This window comes from Anopheles aquasalis, chromosome 2 (assembly GCF_943734665.1).
Source record: "Anopheles aquasalis chromosome 2, idAnoAquaMG_Q_19, whole genome shotgun sequence".
NCBI classification, from domain to species: Eukaryota; Metazoa; Arthropoda; class Insecta; order Diptera; family Culicidae; genus Anopheles; species Anopheles aquasalis.
Window position 1 is genome coordinate 52593996 of NC_064877.1, and position 24151 is coordinate 52618146.

At 38.0% G+C, this 24151-nt stretch overlaps 2 protein-coding genes across 15 annotated transcripts in view; one reads left to right on the forward strand and one right to left on the reverse strand.

The window, feature by feature from the left end:
* Positions 1–3945: 3945 nt before the first annotated feature.
* Positions 3946–12870, reverse strand: LOC126569722 (mast/stem cell growth factor receptor Kit). Of its 9 annotated transcripts, none has more exons than XM_050227001.1 (19): positions 12724–12870; positions 10804–10956; positions 10710–10734; positions 10457–10644; positions 9584–9897; positions 9290–9483; positions 9160–9185; positions 9035–9047; positions 7851–7879; positions 7659–7780; positions 7505–7565; positions 7156–7321; positions 6839–6993; positions 6623–6777; positions 6491–6558; positions 5520–5682; positions 5293–5398; positions 5017–5122; positions 3946–4321 (listed from the first exon to the last, which is right to left on the reverse strand). In XM_050227001.1, the coding sequence occupies exons 2-19, from the start codon at positions 10867–10869 to the stop codon at positions 4044–4046; spliced, it is 2235 nt and encodes a 744-aa protein (XP_050082958.1). In that variant the 5' UTR covers positions 10870–10956; positions 12724–12870; the 3' UTR covers positions 3946–4043. The 9 variants fall into 9 exon arrangements, with proteins under 9 accessions (XP_050082958.1, XP_050082953.1, XP_050082960.1 ...); XM_050226996.1 differs by having other exon boundaries at positions 10804–11273; XM_050227003.1 differs by having other exon boundaries at positions 12485–12870.
* A 4437-nt stretch (positions 12871–17307) lies between these two features.
* Positions 17308–24151, forward strand: part of LOC126577759 (unconventional myosin ID) — a 10305-nt gene continuing 3461 nt past the window's right edge. The window contains exons 1-4 of one of the 6 annotated variants that reach the window (XM_050239684.1): positions 17308–17438; positions 17916–18224; positions 22807–23109; positions 23832–24051. In XM_050239684.1, coding sequence (XP_050095641.1) covers positions 18130–18224; positions 22807–23109; positions 23832–24051 — 618 coding nt within the window. In that variant the 5' untranslated portion in view covers positions 17308–17438; positions 17916–18129. Of the gene's footprint in view, positions 17603–17626; positions 17803–17915; positions 18225–22806; positions 23110–23831; positions 24052–24151 lie in introns of those variants that run through there. The other 5 variants (XM_050239644.1, XM_050239674.1, XM_050239654.1 and 2 more) reach the window with 5 other exon arrangements.

The window sequence follows — 24151 nt, forward strand, 5'->3', positions numbered from 1 at the left end:
TATGTTTAGAAACGAGGCATTTGCGTTGTTGCCTGATTGTTGCCGATATCAAAATATTTTGTTAGGCGGCGGAAGAGATTCCAGTAACAGATTTTACAAAGGTAAATTATATTATCAGGCTTAAGTTTGTAGGTTGCTTTGCTCTCAATATTTTCTTTATGTAATCAGAGTTACCTTTTCCAACTGTTCAGAAATGTCTTAACAGTAATTGAAAGTAGTAATTATGATGCGAAAACTCGAAACACTTAAAATCCCCACAGTGTAAAGTAGGAGCATTTGGATGCGATTGACTTTTAATTGCGACGAAGACGTCGCTATTAGCAGATATGTTCTACATTAAGAGCCATTATAGTGGTTATTCATTATTTTCAAATCTCCTTATCCGAGGAGTGTGGGATCATGGACAAGTAGCAGATTGCATGAACATTCCAATACTCCCATAATCGACACAATCAATGAAGAACCGTACAATTGTGGTTTGGTATTGTTGAAGCGCATGATATCGCAGTATCGGTTACAAGACTTCCAGTATCATTTACATTTCAATCACAGGATGATCAATGTTGTCCATTATGTGTATACACTGCTGGCCAATAAAGATTATGATGAAAGATTATGATGAGACCCACAGGTAACAGGTTTTTAGCTGCAATATTTGGTTATTTTTCAAAATTTAATGTATCCATAGGTATTCCAGTAATAGCACAACATACTAGTACCAAAACAAACGTAAAGAAAATGCAAAAGAATTATAATTGCAAGGAGTTGCTTAGTTTTAATAGAAGTCCGTTTCAAATATCTGGCCAATAAAATAGGTAAATCAGTGAATAGGGCAAACATTAATTAATTAACACGGTTTTCATTTGCTTATATCAAAAGTCAATATTTGATTTAAAAATTAGTCAGTATCCAGTGTATTCCCCGTTGTTTTGAAAAACTTTATGCACTCTTCTAGGCATTGAATCGACCAAATCCTGACACGTTTTCAACGGAATGGAATACCATTCCTACTGCACTGCTGCTATTCATCTCTGTTTGAAAAATGTTATCCAGCTTAGTTTTTCTTTAAGGTATTCCTTTTTTTTCTTTTAGGTATTATTTAGGTATTTATTATTTTTTCTTTTAGGTATTATTTAAGTTTTCAATAGAGATTAAGTCAAGAGATTTACATGGCCAAGGCAAAATTGACACATTGTTTCCAACAAACTATGATTTCATAAGGTTTGATGTATGGTTTGGATCGTTGTCCTGTGGAAATACCCATCTTAGAGGCATGATTTCTTCTGTGTGAGGTGGTATTACCCCTTCCATAATTAAATTATATTCGACAGCATTCATGGTGACCTTTATTTTGAAAATGGGGATCTACACCAATCCGCGAAAAACATCCCCAAATCATGATGCTTCCGCCACTATGTTTTTCAATTTTTTTTTTTGTGAAGCGTGGATGAAATTCTTTGCCAGCAGGTCGTCGAACATTCTGCTAAGAGTCCGAACTAAACAAATTTATTTTTGTTTCGACGCTCCATACATTTTACGCCACTTTGTGGCACCTTCAATACCGTGTTAATAACGATATTGATTAGCACACTGTTTCCTCATCTGCAAATCTATTTTTCTCAACAGTGGCACTTTTCGTGCAATTCATCCTGGTAGATTAGTCTCTTTTAACCGCACACGGACAGACTTTGGACTAATAATATCGTTTATTTGTGAGAAAATTGTTCTGGATGAAGCAAACGAATCAGTTTGGGCCAAAAGTGATATGCGATAATCAGACGTAGGCTTGGGTTTTCTCTGCCTACCTCGCGTTTCCCTTGTTTTTTCACGAAAACAAAGCATTTCTCATAAAGTTTACTGATCTGCCTAGTACGTTGACGATCCTTTTGTACATTGCGCCTTCCTTGAGCAAATTTTCACAAGCCTCCTTTCCTCAGGGTTCAAATGATTCTTTCGGCACATTCTGGGTGTTCTAATAAGAAACAACGATGTGTCTTGTGTTCACAATTGAAAATACATTGTAGCAAAAACAAACAAACCAGTCTTTTTCATAAAGTTGGGTGAAATTACAGCGCATACAACGAAGTACCTATTATTTTAACCATGCCAAACCAGATTGCTATCAAAGTGGACGGTAATACACCTTTCACTTTTGAGTAAACTATCACCAAGAGGGCTGATAAATGACGTAAACTAGTGTATGTAAGTACATTATAACGATGGTGAACGTTGCATGTGCAGTTTTTAGAGTACAGTTCAAATTATACCAGCTTCACCCAATTACCTATTTTATTGGCCAGCAGTGTATGGTATACAGATAACATTCAGTACCCGTTATCCTGAGATTGTTAAATCTCATTGAAGTTTGAGATTAATTGCGATTGGCGAAGGTGATTGAAGTAAGATTGCTAGCAGTCCTTAAGGGGAGCTAAAGTTAATTCGGGTTCAAAAAGGCTCACTGTTGGCGACTTTTTGTGAAGAAACTATTAAACCTTATTTTTTTAAATGAATGACATATTAAGCTACAACTTTTCAAGAACATTAGTTGCATTTTAGGAAAGATTTGTGAAAAACTTCATCCATGCAATAATATACTTTTAATTATACCCATCGTAGCCCCATAATGGATGTTTTGAAGCAAAACAATCGATATTTATTGGATAGATTATAAGGTTACACGGGTAGTCCTGTCGAGTTTTTGTTGATATTCCAATTTTTCGATCGTTAACAGATTTTTGAAGTTACAAAAGTGATTCTTTTTGTGATTTTGCCTAAAAACACAAGTTTTTCAAAATTGATTTATAAAAAGTATCAACATTTTTTTGTAAACCTCGACGGATCTAGCAAAGAGTGTACAGATAATGTGTTAAAATTTTCAAATCAATCAGGTCAGTAGTTTTTATACTACGATGTGCACCGACCCTTTAAAAGGTTGGATTTGGTAAACGCTCTTCAAAGTAGTGAGCGATTCAAAAATCTATATCTTTGTCAGTTTTGCTTTGATTGAGTCAAAAATTTAACATAATACTCAAGATAGAACATCATCCATGAAAAAAATGTGAGAGATAACTACAGCTAAAACTAGATAAAATACTCATGATATGATTTCTCAACTGCATCATTTTTTTTAATCTAAACATGTTTTTGTTCTGCATCAATAGCTAATCCAGTAGCTTTGGCGAACTGATTACCCACATAAATTGTACATCCATAACACAGAACTATGCAGCTTCTTGAGTGGAATCCGTTCTAGTCTAGCTGCAGGCAACAGGTGTGACATGGAGCAATGGTTGTGGCATTCGTACAGCTACACCGCTGCTTGGAACTACGACAGTTGTCGGTTGACGGTTGTCGGAACCATTACGAGTTCTATGTAAATTCCTGGTTGGTATCTTCCGTACGTGTCTGCAGTACATAGTACGGTTGGGCCTTAAGCTAGTGATTTGGCCCATTTTGGCCAGTTCAGTGCTTCTGATTGCTGGTAATTGGTGCAATGGACCCGTCATCGATAGAAAAAGACCATACGACTTGGTTTGAGCTCTTAATTTTTTTATTTTTATTTTTGAAACCTCAACAATTACGAATTAACATACACAGTTGAACGACGATGTAAATTGTTTCCTTTTCACTGATTATCACAGTCTTGTTTCATGTTTGTAGACCTGTAATGATTGGACATTTGCAAAAAGCTAACAAGTACACCCAATCTTTCATATTGTATTAGATTATGTCTTGGTTCGTCGCTCGGTAATCGGTTTGTAACGGTGCATTAGAGTTTGGACAAAGACATACGGGCAAAAGAGCCCACTTCGTGGAATGCATCCTTACTAAACATTTAAGCTCATGTACTCGTGTGAAACTATTACTATTGTAAACATAGAACATGCGTAACATAGATGAATTGCAATCACACATTCTAGGACGTGAATGATTGGTCATTGGCTCTTTAGTTGTACAAATATTAGTCACGAAGTATAAGCAGAAAATGCGTCAGCGTTCCTTCAATGACTAATTTAATGTATTCGGTGGTTTGGACATTTCGCTTATTTGTTGTTGGCAATAGCCAACCGCAATTGATCGCTGGTAGGAGGAAATACGTAAGTAGGTTCCAGATCGTTGAAGTCTATGTAAATTTTCTTATGCGGATCCAGTTGCTTGGATATCTGCTCAAACGTTGGGCGTTGGGCGGGGTCTTCATGCCAGCATTTTAACATGAGCGCGTAAACCTCGGCAGTGCAGTTTTCCGGACGTTCTAGTCGCTTACCCTGTTCCAGAAAGCTTTGAAGTTCGTGATTTCCTACCGCGGGGTAGGGGTAGCCACCTGTGTTTCGATAATTTTAATTAATCGATCATGATATACATTTAGAGTTTTGTAGTTCAATATTTTTTTCTTTTTCGTTTGTAGCTCTTGAATTGCATTTTTGGTTATTGTCGGTTGCGTGATAAATATTTGAATTACAGACAAAATGAGTAAGAGAGTTACTAAAACACCCTTGATAATTCTACTTGATTTTGCGCTCATTAATCGTTCAAATGACATACTAGCACACTATACTATAATTCTAAACGGTTAAGAGAAATGGGGAATGAAGCCAGGCTGTCAATGGCAGACAACTTTACTATCCGCATCGCTTGGCTATTCTTTGAAAAGGGACTTTCACGAGCCATTGTTCAGCGTGTAAATCAATAGCCATTGTTCAGCGTGTAAACAGTCACAAATTAATGGGAGAACAAGCTGGTCCACTTGATCCTTGGTTTCTTTGAACTAATTCCAGGCTGTTCAACTATACAACTCCATTTATTGAAACCTTTTCTTCGAACTAATCGGTCCTTTGACATGCAATCATGACCTTTGTTCTATAAACTGTAAAATGCCAATTGCAGTTGATTGTTTTCGAGTTTGTTTTCAGTAGTATGCATACCACGAGTGAGAAAATTGCGATTTGCTCGGTACACAAAGAATGTGGTAGGAGAACTAGATAAACGCTTTATATCTGTAGACAGTTCGATACATACCTAAGGTTCCTATTTCCCACAGCACTATGCCGAACGCCCAGACATCGCTCTTGCTGGAATACAGCTTATCGCGTATTGCCTCGATGGAAAGCCAACGCAACGGAACCTGTAAAATGGTATGAGGTTATATAACCGGAAACGCGCCCGATAAGAGAACGTAGATCATGGCAGATGAGGGTGTGGACATTAAACGGGAAAAAGCAGAAATCAAATATTATCATCGATTACGGAGGGAAAGAATCTATATTCCAATGTTTGGTCAATGGGAAAATCTACCTTTTTGTTTACCGAATTGATGTATATGCCAGTACGCGATAACCCGAAATCCGATATCTTCAAAGTTTTCCGCTCATCTATGAGAATATTGCGTGCCGCTAAATCGCTGTACAGAGAAATTATGTGACAATTGAAGTATGAAGAGGAGTTAGCAAGGTTTAAAAATATTAGATACATTTGACGAAATGAAGTTTCAATTGATATTCCTAAAATGTATGGCGACATACCGGTGCGTAATGCCAAGATTCTCTAAATGCTCCATTCCACAGGCGATCTGCTTAGCAAAGTTGTGTAACTCTTTATGATCGAGGACATATTCCAACGAGCATCGACTGCGAACGCTTGAACTGTCTCCCTCCGCCAGTATACCACTAAGCATGGTGTAGGTAGCTGATATTGATGAATATATTGATAAAAAATAGCAAAAAAGATAATTTTTTCAAAGCATCATAAGCTGTTTTTTAAGCCATTTAGCGGCACGCATTTACAATAATGCCTTTTGATTTCCTTTCTTTTTAATAGATAGTCACGAATGTTATGTTGCACACAGTTGTTACATTTACCTCAATTCTGTTTCCGTGAAATTATTAGCACAGCACATATGTTATGCTTTGATTGTTTTAATTCTAAGTCTCATTGCTGACACGTTTCGTTAGTATTTTTGTATATGTGTAAAACAAATAAATTCGATGCCATTTTGTCAGATGCAATATTTCCAATTAAAAACTGCTAGCAGCTCAATTCCAGGATGCTGCACAAAACTAAATTCTAAATTGCTCACGAGCAGTGCACATCTCGAATGGGTACGGACATGAAAGGACCATCAGAAGGATAGTGTTTGTTCCTAGAATCAAATTAAGGGCGATATAATGCTCCATGGTTGAATGGAGTACTGGATTACGAGTGGAAGCTGTTTACATGGAACGATTCTTGCACTGAAAATTGGGTATCTAGTAACAAAATGTAAGGATAATTATTTATGTTTTTCTAATAATTTTAAATTATCATTCATATTGGTGGCAAAATTAACTGAGGTGAAAATTTGTTGAACGTGCTCTAAGCAATCGCGCAAAAATGAACTCCTTTTTTTACTCTTGATTCTACTTGATTTGTTTTGAAACAACAATGTGTAAACGAATCTGTTTCCTGATCTATGTACGATTACTTAAGAGATAGTTATTGTTATTTGAAAACTTACTTTCGGTGAATGATGGACGCGTGGCACTAGTGTCAGTTTGCGTGATGTACGACGCATCTGATGAACTGCTGAAAGAAATGTAACATAATTTTCAAAACATGAATTTTATTGCGGAAACGTTTTAATACTTACGAGGTGTGCAAAAGATCTAGATATTTTCCCATGGGATTAAACATGTTGTTGTTAGCGGTGTTTTGTATAAGGTTCTGCTGCTCCAATTTTGAACTCATTTCTAATTGATGTATGTTGGCGAGATGTTTGGCTCTGATTTTACGTAAATATTCCAGCTGAAAAACAATTGTATCAAAATAGAGTTATAGCAGGCATTCAAACACTGTGAGCCTTTACCAGATCGCCACAACCAATATATTCCATTATCATTGTTAGTGGTTGTTTGATGGTGCAACAGCCGAGCAGGGTCACAATGTTCGGATGTTGGCCGACTTTTTTCATCATACTAATTTCATCTAAAAACTCGTCGAGCTTGTCAGCCGAAGGACACCCTTGTAATGAAATAAAACAAATGTTGTTATTTAACATACAGATACACTTGCTTAATGGTATCAACTCCGCGTGGACTCTGTCTCGTTTTCCCATATTTGATGAAATTAGAGAACAATTAACTATGATTGCATGCAAAATATGAAACGTAAAGCAATACTTACTTTTCAGTTGTTTTATGGCCACAATCTTCGGTCCATTACAATTTGGCAATTTTAATGCACTCGCCATGAACACCCTACCAAATGCTCCTTTACCGATTTCACGACCAATGCGCAAAGCAGAGTGTGGAACTTCCAAATAATCTGCACTACCGCGTGCTCGAGCATTCTGTGAACATTCAATTTTTGATTAATGAGGGAATAGCCAACAGATTGAATTAAGCACAAATAATATAAACCGTGTTTGTATTGCTTCGTTTTTTTTAAAATTAAACGCTTTGTAGCTATTTTAATATCGTAAATTATACGTGATATGTGAAAAATCATAAAACTGCATTTCGTATTTATTTACCTCGACATCCATATCCACATATAGTTCGTTCTCCGACATTATCATGGGGGGATGCTCGCCGCTAAGATAGTAATAATATAAGCAAATGAACCAATTGTTTATACAATACTCATACTTCCTTCTGTAAACCATATGAAATATAAACAATACTTGCCTAGTACGCACGCAAATATCACGCCAGCTAGCATTCTGTCGACTTTTGAAAACACGTTTGTAACAGAAAACAACCATAACAGCAATTACCAACGATGCTACAAGAGAGATCAGTACGAAGAACTATGGGGATGAGACAAACAATCCCCTTGAACATTGTGCATCTTGTTTGAAATTTCTGTTGAACACTTACTAGGACGACAGGCGACAATAGTCCCTCCGCTGCAAAAAGTGAAAAATGGCCAGGTTATAACCTTTTGTGGATGTGGCGGCAATAAAACTAAGTCAGATGATTGAAAGGATGTTTGCTCTAACAGAGCTATGAGTGACAATAATTACTAACAACCACGATTGGGATAATGAATGGCGCCATGTTTGACTTAGTTGGCAATTTACTTGCTGGTAGGTCAGGAAAAGTGGCGAAGAAAAACTAAAAAATACACCTTTAGCCTAATCAAATGTAGGCTGAACGATGAACAACGACTCAGATAAAGCATATTCGAGGAATAATGAAGAAATCGTATCGTTGGGCGTACTTTTCCAAGAACATGCCATGATTATAGTTTGCAATTTCTCAGGGGAAATGATAACTTTACCATTACGTAGCTTCTAAATAAGAGCGTGTCGATCTTTTAAGTTTATGATTCTTCCCTCTACCTTTCTATGGTAAGCGTGCTCCTCGAAAAGGCATGCTAACCCAAAAGTTGAATGTCGATGGCCATGTGCTGGGTTGGGTACCGAACATACATCGGAACCATTTAACAAGTTTAAAGAGGTAGAATGATTCGCACAGTTTTCGAAGAGCGAAGCTCAAGGTTGTTCATGCCTCCTGGTTCGCATTTACGAACGCATTAGCAGGTTAAGGCAAAAGAAGAGATTTAGTACAAGTTACAAATTGTTCTTATGTGGTCTGTAAATAATAAATAAATGAATAAATAAAATAAATGAATAAAGAAGTCTCCTACATATGTTCCTTTGGTGTTAAAGTTAAAAATCCCTTAGTGATGTTGTTTCAATCATATCATACTATTTTTTTCTAAAATTAGTCTATTAATGTCCAGAATCATTTATTTAATGAACATTGAACCCTCATTGAACCCCATTGATAAACCAATATTTAGTTTATTATATTGCTGTTCGAAGAGCGAATGATTTATTTTCTATTGTTTCATAATTTCTTTTGTCAAATTTATGATTCCGTTGTATTTTAGGCAACAAAATGCATGAGGCATCATCACCTTTAAGAATCGATACGCATGTTGATGCCGTTCAAGTTGCGAAATTGATACTGGCTTCAAAATAGAAGCATATCAATATATCAGACATTAACACTATAGAGATTGGCAATTTTACGTGTTTTTCTTTTGGGTTACCTACCTTCTTGTTGATCCTGAGTAGTTGAATGGTACAACAAAAAAATAAGAAACAAACAAAAGAAACGTCTTTGGATTATGCGATTGCTATTTACTATTGTAATTTGATCTAGTGTTATCATTTCATACCAAGGACTCATAATCCGGCAGTGTGACTGGCCAAAAAAGAAAAGGAATGGGGGAATACACATCATAAGCAAACAAACAAAATGCCAGTTATATTATCTTTACTCTACTTTAAGTTAGTTTCGTAATTTACCTTTAAGTGGTTCAGCGTCGCGTTCACATTTCCGCGAGTCTATGACTTTTAGTTGCACTAAGAAGACGAATTTCGTTCCCGGTAGTTCGTTGATGTCGAAGCAGTGTGAAGTAGCATTGAATGGGAGTGTTACCTCTTTCATGCTGCTATGCAGACCGCCCCAGCTCAGTTCATTGTTGGTACCACGACGAACCCTGTTTTTACGTTGTTAGTTGTGATACGTTTTTTGGCGTGGAATAACAGAAGCATAAAATTGTTGAATGTGAAACTTTATAGTTAGCCAAACATTCGTACCGAATATTAATGAATTGGGGTATCACGTTGTTTGGTAGATTGGAAATGTTGTAGGATCCCGGTTTCCAGCTGATGACGAGTTGATTACTGGTGCGATTGACCCGGGCAGTGAGTTCTTGGAGCGCCGGCAAATGTACAGCATAATCACACGAGCACAAATCATCAACGCAATCAGGAATCTCCACCGTTTGCCGGATGCTACCTTGGTAGTTCCATGCATCCACGGCAACGTTGTAAGTGCAACGTTGCTGGATGGGACATGAATGCTTGAGTAGTCCATCTTCTTCTGAAGGTGCTATTACATCAGTGGACGTCTGTACAGTGTGTCATTTCGAAGAGAGTATCGAATCATAAGTAATTGGTTCCAGTTATTAACAAAAATAAAACATTGGGATTGAAAAGTATTAATTGATTCATTATTGCCTTAAGCGGCACAAATCTTGACGGCGCTCACGTTCTTGAAATAGCCAGTAATAAGATTACACTAGCACATAAAACAATAATTTCTATCCCTCAATTTTAACAGTTCAGTCACAATGCCTTCTAATTATATTATTTTCTTTATGCAAATTTTGTTTCCTTTTTTCTGTAATATATGCTGCATAAACTGTTGCTTATACAAAATAAATGATGTAGTCGTTTGCAACTCAATCCCATTATAACAATACGAAACATAATGAAAATAATGCTATTCTGAAAGTACTTGTCCCCTTGTGTCTTCGAGTAAAAACCGGGCCCTGATATTAAACTGCTGCAAAGTTTCGTTGGATTTTTTGTGAATACGAAACCTTGTAACTGTGACTGCAAAAAATGAGCTGTGTGGGTTTCATTGATGTTGTATCTGATGAGCATTATTAAACCTAATTACTTTACCGCATGAACAAGGATCGGCGCACATTTTATATGTTTTAGATTATCAAACATTGCTTTGAGCTGGCAAGTTTCAGTAACCACGTGGTCGATAGTGATAGTATACACTGCATCGTCCGGTAGTGTAGAATTCCATGTCATATGAAGCTGAAGTTGTCGCTGGTGGTTTTGGATTGGAATAACGCTGAGTTCTGAAGAGCAATTGGGATATTTGAATGGAATTTTGTGGAGCCTTGATGATACAAGAGTAGCTTACCATGAAGATGTTGTGTAAAGGAAAGCTGAAATGTGAAAATGATGGATCTTTGTGTAGTGAGGTTTGCAATTCATAAATTTAATGTTGTGCATACCTTGATAGCGTTCCACACGAAAAATGTGATGAAAAGTTGGTTCATGCTCTTTGCATAAATGGCCATCAATGAACATTTTATTATCCTTCACTAGATCTACTAGACAACTAAAATCACCACAATGAGGTGACGTCTTGGATGAGCAGGTACATGCTTAAGTTGTATTAAAATAGCATGACGTAAATGATTTTTTATTTATTAAGGTTTAAGGAAACAAGGATGTTTTAATGTTGGCTTTTTACACAAGTGAAACATTTCTACGATTAACGTCGGTAGAAGCAGTTAACGCAATGATGAACGCGACGAGTCCTTCAGTGATGGTGTCAATTATGCAAACCACAATTCATCACCTAATAGGATTAGTCTAACAATCCACGATTACAACGCACACATGCACAAAACGATGGGATGCAAGTTTGTAACGCCGGCAGTTCCAGGTATTTAGTTAAGTGGATGGTTTGACGCATAATCTGGTGGGAGAGTGTAGGACATTTGAAAGAATATTGTGATAGTGCGGTAACCACAACAAACGCCCCATATCAGCTTGGACTGCATTCATTCGAATTGTTAAGCCTTGAAACCCTCCTGTTTAAATAGGAGTTCTGCCATGGATTGTTAAACATGACCGTTCTAATTATGAAGTTTCCCCCATAATGAGGACCTATCAGGATTTTAATGTTAAGTGCATATACCGGTAGCATAAGTACAAACCGACCACTTATCACGACGATGGTAAAGTTCAAGTGAACTTGTATTTAATCCATCTCGTTAATATTACCTTTGCCTAACGAGCGTGATGGTAAAATGGTTTGATTGATTTAGAAGAACATAATTGTATGCAATGATAAACTATAGTTTAAGGATTTTGCATTTCACGGCAAAAAAATCCTAAAACATGAAGCATCGTTTTGGAGCACAAGTTGAAATTTTATTAAAGTTCAGTCTATTGAAAGTGATGATTAAACTATTAGCTGACAACATAATAAATTAAAAACATGTTGAAAGTATAGAAAATGGTGCATATGTCTTGAATTATTTTTGCAATGATATACAAATACACATGGAATGCAAAATGGCCAAAAGTATTAAATTACTTTTTGAATCTCTGCTAATGTTACAAATTTGCCGAAATCAAAAACTTAATGCGAGAGCGCTGGTTATAGAAAAGGAATATGAAAATATGAAAAATAACTACACTAATCAATGTTCCGATGTATGGAAACTACAGATACACGGAGAAATCTGTCAGTACTATTTTGATATCACGGATGTCCTGGAAAACTCACTCACAAATGATCTTTTTTTGTGTTGGCATATTCCTTTCGATTCGCTCAAAGCACTCAAAACCATAGGAAAGAATTATGCTCGAGACTTGTTTTTATTCTGAACGTTCACCAAGCAACTGCAGGGTGCTCTCGTTATCAGTCCATCACAGAAAAGGGGTACGAATACCTGTTGCTTGACGTCTCACAAAAATCTTCACAATCTTATCACTACACCACACCACCAATTCCGATTGTTACCATTATCAGACAAACAACCTCAAGTTGGTCAATTCCACACGTTGGGTTAGGTGCGTCGCAGAGACTAGGAAATACAGCATAAGGTGTCCTATGTGCTTTTCCTTCATTTAGATTCATTTCATTCCAACGTGTTTTTCTACTCCTAACAACCACACTACCATCATTTATTCTCGCTTGCTCTGGGACCTATGGAAAGCCACATGTGGCGGAATGAAACTCCACTTTCACTCGTTCTCACACCATCCACTCCTGGTTAGGTTTGATGATGGCCCGGAGGTGTTTTGCGTCAAGAACTAATATAAAACTTTTCGCAAGATTTCACATGCTCATTCTAGTTGGATATTAGAAGCGCATTAAGGTATTTGACACTATTCAAGCGATCGGAACTGATTGTTACCTATACGCGAAACACTACGAATGCCACTAAATCAATTAATCGTTTCCACCACGTTGTCACACGGTTGCGACATGTTATTGCTCCGACACTCCCGTGTTGGAAGCGGTCCGATAAGACCGATAAGCGACCGAGCAACACGCACCGTGATCGAGATCGGACTGCGCTGGTCTCCTCATCATGAACGGCATATCTTTAGGAAACGGCGATTCACGTGTTGCTCGGTGAAGCTCGGATTCAGCTCGGGTTTTCTCCATTGACCGAAGGCATCTCGCCGACGTTCTATTTGGCTTTTGTATGCTGCTTGGAAAAATGACTTCCTTTCCCAACGGGAGAAACGGAATGTATAAACAAACATAGGGTAAAAAGATAATGTGCGATTTTCATCACTGGCCAAACAGACGTGGCCTTCGGAATCTTCCGAACCTTAAGCCTAACGAAACCCCTCACCTCATAATTACGAGTTTGGTAGACTTAAAGGTGGTACTTTAACTCCAGACCGCATAACAAAAGGACGGAAGGTGCTTTTGTTCGATTAACTCGTTTTTTTACTTTTACTTTTCGCAATGATTTGTCAAATCAAACAATACGACATCGCACTGAGGTGTATGATTGGTTAGAAAACCAATCAACCATGGGCTACACTCACGAATCCCACGAGGTGTTAACATTGATTTAAGCCGTTTAGATGAATTGGTAGTTTAGTATTTGACTCCCACTTGTGTAGTAAACATGTTACTATTTTGTAGTTGTGTGTTTTGTATTTCCAATAGAATTGATAGTAGCCCAAGAACCTTAATTACATTTTTAATTAATCATTTCAAAAATGATTCTTAAAGTATGCTAAAGTATGCTGCAGTATGTTAAATGCTACATTTACTAAATAATGTTTGTAGTAATTTCCCAAGCCTTTGTCACAACAGTTGCTTTAAATTGGTCTGGCCGTGCCTTCCTGGGAGCGTAGTAGAGCATCACAACAATCAAATTGACATAAATATTTATCCCAAGGAATCGGTAGGATACATATTGTAACAGAACAAACGCTTGACGCGGTCGTAATGTCGGTTAAAGTAAAATAGCAATCAAGATTGGGATCTTGATCAGTGGGGTTTGTGCGATTCAATAGGAGGCAAATCAGCAATGCTGCATTGGAAAGAGAAAAATGTTTACAATATGAACTTAGCTCCATAGTGTTCTGTTGGTGGGGGTGTAAGTTTGAGCTACCGAATAGAAAACATGAGCATGCACGCATGAGCATGAAAAAATAATAATGGCTCATAAACGAATCTTCAGAAAGTTGATCACACGTGTTAGGTACCAAACATTGAATTTGGCTGTGCCTGGCGCAATTGAGAAGAACGAAAAGTTCTAGATATAGTATGCACGGCTTCAAAAGGATGTTTTCAGCTTATTTATGAATTGGAACAGTAAGCTACCGTTAAGGGGTGGAAGAATTAGATGTTTTGATCAAAATTTTCGTCTTTCCCACCTAAATATAAAAATTACTACTGTAGTGATGATTGAATATTTGAATCTAGTAGAAAAGTAAGTAGTACCGCTGAACAGACTGGCCGTACGTCTGTCAATACCAGCTCTTAAGAAGAGTCGCCTACCGAATCGATTGAAGCTATAAACATTTCCACCCATAGCATCCGTCATCATCAAAGTAAACTAGTTGGTCACAGGAATACTTTAAACAAAATCTATTTGTAACCCGGTTCCAGATGGCTAATACGGATGTCGTTGATTTGATTGACCAAGCAATATCGTTTGAAAATGCAGAAATTTATGGTGTATTGAATTTAAATCGATTGCGTGAAGTATTACATTATCTGGCGTTCCGTGAATTCAAGATCACGCCGGCATTGTGTAATGAAAAGAACGGTACTATACCATTTGTTCTGAACACAGCTGGTAATGGTAGTAGTGCTTCGCATGATAATAATGGAATTACGAACACAGCACAGCAAGAGGCTTCAGAGGTGTCGACCATGGAATTTTTAAAGGTACTTATGATCATATACATAAAAATGTAAGGATATGAATTCGTTTTATACTTCATGTCTTCAATTTCGATCATATATTTTCCAAAACATTAATATGTTTGATAGGAAACTCAAATAAATGAACGCTTGTCAGAAATGGAGGCGAAGATTATGCGGATCGAGAATGCGTGCTTCAACGTACCAACCATCCATCAACCATCATATCCAAGCTCTTTCCTGATTAATGTCGCATGCCAATATGATGGCGCTGATTCCGAAGGGAGTATGATAAAAGAACAGATAACAAAATCCAATGTTCAACGAAGCCCTACTGCAAGCATATCATCCTTCGAATCAATCATGGGAACTTCATCCGCAAAGGCGAATGCTAGAATGTCGTCAGTGTGCTTAGATGAGCGCAATGAGAACATAAGCTTAACAGGTGTGATTAGTAAAGACGATCCTCCTCACCCTATACGCCAATCAGAACGAGGTGATCGAAACGAGTTCATTCACAAGCAACAAATTCCTATAAGTCCATCAAATTCTAATGAAAAGCCATCCATAGATCAAATACCATACCTTATGAATGCAGTAAACACCTTACTGCAGCGAGTAAATCGTATGGATGAAATAGAGCTCACCATAGAGCACAAGATTAATTCTTGCTTTCAGAATCGATTACACCTTCAGAACATGAATGAGACCTCTTTTTCTACAAACCTACCCCAGAATACCGAAAGCGTTGGTCGTATAGAAACGGAAATTGATAAAATTAAATCATTTTTATCGGAACTGCGCCATGCCCTGGCTGTCGTTAGCGAAGAGGTGTGTTTATTGAAAAAAACGATTGAGACATCTGGAAACAAAATTGCTGCTGGTAGTAAAACGGCTGCAAAACTTCCACAAACTGTTAATTGTATATCGTGTGACTGCGCTGCCACGATAAACACGCGTGCTGCATCGATCCCGAAAACAACGCCCTTCTATACCAAATTTCATTGAAACTAGCTTTAAGAAAACAATTAAATTATTTACAGCATGATTTCGAATATGGCTCATTTTGAGCGGCTTTTGAAGCGAATAAATTAGTGTGCCGTTCTTTAAGAAAAATTATTCCTTATCAATAAATCTTCGTGAGAGTAACGGTTGAAAACGTTAAATTAGACCAATTAGGATTTTCTTTCGTGTGCAAAAATTAACATGGATATGACGAAATTGCTATTAGCCTATTAAAAGGATTCGTTCGATCGTTTGTTACTTAGTTGAATAACTTTAAAAACATGCTTGGGACCTGGGGGTCAGCAAACCTGAACTTTCATAAAAGATAGGTTAAAATAAAGGGTACATTTCTTCGGTGGAAGAGTCTTTTGTGGCGGGCTAGGACCGTTCGTCGGTTGTAGCAAAGTTAGCAAGTAATAAATTTCTAAACAACAACGAATTCCTATGGTTCCGTTTTGCATAAAGCGCAAGGAATCTATTACTTATCTCTTCCAAAATAGTTGTTCAAGTACTGTTTAAATAGAGAGAAAGGTTAGTGGATACAATAGAATATGTTATATTTTAGTTAATTTTAATGAAATTGTAGCATACCTGTTGCAAGTTAGGAAGATGGACAACGAAACATGCTGGGTAAAGGTGACAATATCAGGACAAATTTGAAGTGAAACACTTAAATTAGCGAAACACACATCAAAGTCAAACATGACGGCTAGTAAATTCTGTAGCTGACTGGAACTGGAGAGTAAAATCATTAAAAATAGCAATGGAATTTTACCTCTTATTAAGATAAAGCGCGAATCTGCTGGACGATATTGACACGGCTAAATATATGAATCCTATCCATGTCTATATTTTTGAAAAAAAAAATTAACAAAGCCAAAATGCTTCAAACTCAACACTCCCGGAGCCTTTTAAATTCATAAAATTCATTAAATTCAATATTTATAACTATTCAAAAATCAAAATCCTATGCCCAGAAGACATCGTTGTCAAATCCAGAAAATACTTCAATACATCTTACCAATAGAAGAACTATAAGGTATATCGCATATCAAGGATAGAATTCCGCCAGCACATTATCTAGACTTGAATTGAATGAAATACTTTTTAGGAATTCAACAACTAGTACAATCGCTCACAACGAAAACTTATAATCATGTAGTTTCAGCTCATTCCAGAACATCTCCAATGCTAACAGATTGAAATGGAATCAATTTACCAAATGGAGTACAACTCCACAAAAGATTGAAGTCACAGCGTTGAAGAACCAGCCGGGTTCAACTTACCAAGAGAATGGCAGACGACGAACCCGCCCGTGAAGACCGCTTGTTAGACCTTCTGGAGTTTCCGCTATTTTTTGAAAGATTCTGCGTAAAAAATTGACTTAAAAGTCGAAAGGAACGACTTTCAAAAACCTCATACAAAGTCAAATAATTGTGGGAGCCAAATCAGTGTGCAAGTAATAAGCAACATTCAATTAACCTCGTTTGGCAACCATTTTGAACCACGCGTAACGAAAGGAGGTCGCCTAAAACACGGCAGCGTAAAGAAGAGGGCAAACGCGCGGCGTTTCCAGCTATTTTTGAGTGCGCGAGGGCGACCGGGGAGTCTCCTTCCTCGGCATTCGTGAAGCAAGTCTACGCCCAGACCTCCGGAAGTTTTTAGATGCTTGCGTAGAGAAAAGCATCTAAAATCATTCAAAGGACCTGCAAATACTAGAGCAGCCCATCTGTGCGTGATCCTGTATTTGTACGTGCGTGCGTAAACCGCGAAGAAGCGTTTTGTTTTCTTTTCTTCCAAACATCAAAGAACTGGTTTAACAGCGGCAGATTATGGCATCCAGAATGCTTTTTCGTGAACTCCCCAAAGTGTGAAAGCAAGCCAGAACCCGAATTGTGAGGATTACACATCAGCAGGGCCATCAAGCCTTGGGGGGCGAACGATTTCTAACGATTCTTCGAGGCAATCCGCGTATTGTGTAGTGCTACCTTTTTTCGGCGTGAATAATGTGACGTGAAGTACAAGTGATGAGTTGGTTGGCGCTTTGTTGTCGATTGAAGGACACTTTCTCTACCCATTGTACTTCACCTGAAATGTAAAACCCTGTGGCTGTGTGCGGAATTAATTAATATATTAAGCTAATGAAACCACCTCTTTCGTTTCGAAGCAAGCCGACGTGCTTAAATGATGTTATTTCTCTCTCTGCAGATGCATTCATTGATAAAAGTTTGTTGTGTGTTGAAAGTGTCAACTGGAACTGCAACGCGCTAAAAATAAAGCAGTTCGCTGTTTCACTCTGTTTAATGTGAATTAGCACTTGTTTAGCGTAGATGTGATAATTTTTACCAACAAGGTGCAATCAGCCGCAAGAAACTGAGTCGTTGCCGTCCCGTCAGATCACCTCTTTTTTGCACAACCAAGGATGGCGCATCACCAAGGACATGAAGTCGGCGTACAAGACTTTGTACTGCTGGACGCAGTAACACAAGAGAATTTTATGGACAACTTGAAACGAAGGTAAGTCTTTGAAATGTTCACGCTTTGGTTATGCCGAGGCTACAAAAACCTTTTTGAAAAATTGTTTATATTGGACCCAAATGGCATGAGTAAAGAAAGTACATAGGACAGAAGTTTGCATAAATATTTGGTGCGTGTTAATTGCACAGTTTTTTGGAAATTGGTGCCAAAAAAAGGTCACACATTATTTTCATTTTTGTCCAGGCGTAAGGTTGCGCCTTTTTCATGCGAATAAGCTCCAATAGAAGTCAGGAGTAAATCTGAGCAGAAACTTTTTCGGATGTTGAAATCTTTTCAACCATTTCCCATCAGGATCAATGATTATAACGATCAAGATCGCTGTGCACTGTGATGCTAGATGAGATAATGAGATGCGATGAGATAATGATTACGAAACGAACTACTTTTGTTGCTTCTTTCAATGATTTATTAGCCGACAACTCCAGTTCGCTCATCATTTTAAAATGACTAACAGGCATGTTAAGTTAAACACGTAGAATCGAGATTAGTCATCCGTTGATGCGGCGCTCCACCGATTACGTCACCGAGAGTCCCTCGAAGCGTGCACGAGGCAAATCGTCGCTAGAAGCGTGTAGTCAACGAATGCGTTTCTTTGGTAGAATAGCCGATCGTAGATTCTGATGGAGACTAAATCATTTAGCCAATTTAGACTACAATGGATCATTGATGTTGCAAGCCTCCCCCATGTACAATCATTATCACGCGAACAATTTCCACACTGCTCACAATAAACCGATAAGAAACACTTGTTCTTATCAGCCGGGAAGCAATTTGAAAGAAGGGGAAACCGAGTGCGCCCCATAAGTGTACAGAATGATAGGATAGGAGTGCCTGATTTCGCAGTCCCCCATTTAGCAGCTGGCGTGGATTGCGTGGCCTCGTTCGGCGAATCGGTTGCCGCGTCGGATTAGTCATCGAACCCGAACGCTCTATGCCAACTAGTTTGGCGTCATAAAGATTTTTTTCTTCTTGAAAATCAAAAACAGCTCACGACAGAAAGAGGGATATCCCGAGCACATGTGTGCGCCCGGGGGGGGGGGGGGGGGGGGGGGCTAGAAGAGGGCGCTTCATACTAAGATCAACAAGGCCATGACCAACGGTACCGGCATTGGGCTGGCAGGCACGTTTAGTGTTTACTTTGAAATCTAGAAAAACTAATAATCGAAGCAAACCGACGAAGACGTGCAGTCATTCGAAAGAAGGAATGTTTACCCTTCACGCGGCCGGTGCCGATTACACTTTATCGGTTTGCCGTTATCACGCTACGGAAAACAACAAAGCACTTGGCAACCAAAGAGTACTCTACAGGGCTCGGTTTAAAGGCAAGGCGTAAACTGCGATGCCAATACCACGAATCGAAGGTGTCCCACTTTATTTCGAGTTACTTTATGTTGGATATGGTTCAATGTAAAACAAGCAGAGGTCATGTGACCTCTACGTCACTTGGGACATTCGTTTTCTGACCTCCTTACGTGAGTCACTTCCTGCTGCTGCTGCTGGAAATGCGACTAACTCGCTTTAGTAGTCTTTAGCAGTGAATTTATATGTTCTCAGAAAACATATGTTATGCGCTCGAAACAAGTCCTTTTTAATTACTCAACACTTATTTGTCTTTCACACTTACGCTGGTACTAGTGCCAAATAAGTAAGGTGAATATGAGTAGGAGGGGTCGATTGTTTGATACAAGATATTGACGAACGCAACGAAGCTGCTTGCTTCAATGTTTCATCGTTTGAATGATTGATTGGACGGCTCCGAATGGCGGCCCAGCAAATAGCGTCATCTTTAACGTTCCACACTCGCCTGCCTTCAAGTGTGTTGTGCAAGGCTTCGGAGCGGCCAAGGTATGGATGATGTCAGTTCGGAACGACTCGTTCGTGAAAGATGGCCCTCTAGCAGGATTCAGGTGCTAAGAAATGTTAGTTAGCCCATCTCGTTCGCTGATATTTTATTCTGCTTGGAAGACTGAATGACCCCCGAATACTAATGAAAAGGGCAGATACCAAGGTAAAAATTTAACTTTTCTATAAACTTTATCACTGTTTTTTTATTGGAATCGGAATTTTTAATTTAATTTCAATTTCATATTATTTTCTACGTATGTATGTTTTACACTTTTTAAATTTTTTGGCACGTCCAGTTTCCCGCGTGATTCCTTTTCCTTAGGTACAGTATTGGCCGGTAAAATAGTAGCGCTAACAAACTTAACGAATTCAATTGGAAAAAAATCTTTTTAAAATCTGTTTCTTGGTCAGATTTTGTTGGATTTTCTTAGGATTTCTAAGAAGTTTGTAGTTCTTGATAATCGTTGGACATCCTTATTATAAGTACTGAACAAGTACTGAATATTTGCGCGATATTTTTTGTTTTCTTTGGATTCTTTGGAAAAAGGATCAATCAATTAGAATTTCAACATCGCAAAATTTGCCAAAAAAAAGGCTTAATTTCGTGTATTAAATCTCACCTACAGTTTTGCCCAAAATCGCCACACGGTTCGGTAGATGTGACGTCTCATATAGCCATTTTCTGAACCTTCAAATGAAAATGCCCATGATAAGACCACGCTATGGCACGATTGAAGAGCAAAGCAAAGGCGAAAAATATGATTTTCGAGATACTTTGACGAAATTTCAAAAATAAGGCTCGTAATATCCGTAAAGCAAGAAGTCTGAACTGGTAGAATTTTACGAAAAAGTAGATAGTGAGAGTTGATCTGCTCAGCATAACAGAAGTACACAAAACTGGCTGAAACATCAGCAGAAGACTAATCCGAAGAGAAGCCATACAGTCAAGCCAATTTAATATTCAGTTTGAAAAGAAAATCAAGCATAAATACTTTCTTCCATGAAAGAACATAGGATTTATTCCTTGTGTTTGATTGCAGGAAACCTCACACATTTCTCTATCATGGACTCCCAATGCTCTGGAAAAGTTATTCCACAATTTAGCGATTTCCTTACGAGGAAATTTCACTCAATTCAGTCCCTATACTCTTACATTCTGACTCATGGGTTTTATATCAGAGTGGAACGTGTTATAAGGTTTTGTTTAGATTAGAAATTTTCTATTTAGCTATTGTGCATAGTTTGATCAAAAGTACATCTTATCAGAAATATAATCGAAACCCATGCAAAATTATACCACAGTGTTCGGCATGAACTTAAATTGATGGTAACTCAACTAACTTTCATAATGCGAAGTGAACAAAATCGAACAATGAAGAAATCGAAGTTGTTTATAAAGTTAAAGTTAAATTAGCTCGGCAGGTCATTCTTATCATTGTGTAGTACATTTTTTAAAATAGTTTATGAAAAAAAACATCCGTATCAGACTCGTTATGTTTTCGGCTGTTGCAAGTGAGTAAAATTAATTAAAAGTTTGTTTGTTTCTTCATTATCGAAGCAGAATCGCATAAAACCGCAGAATTGGCTCGATTCATTTAATTTATTTAATAAATCATTTTTTTGTAGAGAATTACGTAAATTTGGTTTAAAAAGACTCATTTTTGAGGATGTTTTGTGAAAAAAAAACCTATATTTTTACCAAACCTTTCATTTTTCAAAATGTCGCATTGGAGCGCATCTTTCAAGAAATATTACGAATCGCTTTGATAAAAATACTTTATTAAAATACATTATTTTATGATTTTATTTCATCTATAAAGCGGAGATAAAGCGTTGAAAAGTACAAGAAAATCGACTCAGTAGTTTTTATGCCGCCGTTGAACGCGCAACGCGATGTTTTAAGCCATGTGTGGGCGCTCCAGTAGTCTATCATATCATTCATAGGTAGTTATAATTAAATAATTATTTTTAAAATTAATTCAAACACTTTGAACGCTTTGGGAATGTTTCATACTGTTGATATCAAAATGATAAAATGATGAGAGGTTGAGACAAAATGATGATACGACAAGATGGCTTTTGAATATTGCTCGTTATGCTCAACGATAAGTGATACGGTGTTTGCTATGTGTTGACATTGTATGCTACTCTGTGGAGCCAGCAGCATTATTTGATGACATTTGTATCATGTTGTATCGGATCAGAGAGGTGTGTCGGAATCGTGCCGGTAGCTTCCGAACCACGACTCTAGTATGAGGTAACACGTTAATGCTACCGGCATCGCACCGGAAAGCGTCCACCGGTTGTGGTCGGATGTTTGTAAATTTTAATTACCATCAACGAATGTATCATCTTTCTGCTTTCGTAAGTCGTAATTGTTGACAATTCAGCGAAAGCGCGAAAAGGGGCAAGATCGAAAGGGAAAGATGACCACGAGAGTTGATAAAGCGCCTCCAGCTGACGAACCGACCTCGACCATCGGTCGGTGAGTGCGTTGCTGCTTTCGTTGTCTAGCTTCAGGCCAATGATGTCATAATTGACTTACGTGAAGTGCGCGTGCTGTACCATGAGGCCTCCTGAAGCAAATTAGATATTAATTTTTGATTCAGCGCATAAGAGTCTGCAGGATGAAAAACGCGTAACGAAAAGTGTTAAAAGCTTCAAAGTATTATCACTAATTTGTTTTCTCCGTCTCTTTTTTTTGTTGTAATTTTAGGTTTCAGGCAGCCAAAATCTACACTTACATTGGAGAGGTCTGCATCTCTATGAATCCATACCGAGAGATGAACATTTATGGCTCAGATTATGTCAGTCGTTACAAAGGACGCGAACTGTTCGAAAATCCACCACACATATTCGCGATTGCTGATGCCGCTTATCGCGTGTTGAAGCAACGGAACAGCGATACGTGCATTATGATATCCGGCGAATCTGGGGCCGGTAAAACGGAGGCTTCGAAGATCATCATGAAATACATTGCAGACGTTACTAACCAGGGCAAGCAAGGTGAAATTGAAAGGTAAGATAGTTGTTGTTCATCGCTAAATAGAAAAGCGAATGTAATGTTGAAATGTATTATGTTCCTCGATCACGCCTGTTGCGTTTTTATACTTCTGAACCGAGAACCGAAGGTCTATCCGTTCTACTTTGAGTGCTTCTGAAAACCTCAATTCCATGCTACGCTTTGATGAATCACAGTATAATCCGGTCTAGTGAAGCTCGGTAATTCATGTACGGATTCTTCATTAATAAATTCGCAGTTTTTTTTTCTTCGAAAAGTACCGTCCGCACATTCCTCCATGTGGGTTTGGTTTGAAGATTAATTAATTTCATTTTTCGATAGTAATGTCAAGCCCCCGTGTATGACATTTTAATTATTTCATTCATACACTTAACATCTGCATTCTTTGCGGCTTTTGTTCATTTGGCCGTGTAATCCTTTGAAAGTTCACATGAACCGAACTCACCGATGGTGATGGTGCACGTTTGGTCCTTTGGTGGATTTTAACTTAATCATCAATTGTGTGCTGAAGCGCTTCTAATGGGTCTATTGTTTTTTAAGTTATCCAGCTAACACGCTCTTGCTTGCATGGGTCATTTTTGTTCGTTCACCTAGACCAAAGTACCTACAGTAGACATTTTTAGCTTATCTTAATCATGATATTAAGGCAAACAGAATGAGCTTTTGTTCTGTACTGTTAGAACCTTCTCTCATTAATGATACGGATATTACATTGACAGGGTTAAGAATGTGCTGATCAAGAGTAATGCCATTCTTGAATGTTTCGGAAATGCGAAAACAAACCGTAACGACAACAGCAGTCGCTTTGGCAAGTACATGGACATCGAATTCGACTACAAAGGTGATCCGGTCGGTGGTATTATTACCAACTATTTGCTAGAAAAGTCTCGCGTAATCCAGCAGCAGGCAGGCGAAAGGAATTTCCACTGTTTCTATCAGGTGAACTATGTTCAAATGATTTCATATATTTCCAATCAATGTTAATAGAAAGGCACTAGTATGACTTACTTCGTTCGTTGGGTGTTTGCCTCTCCTCGTA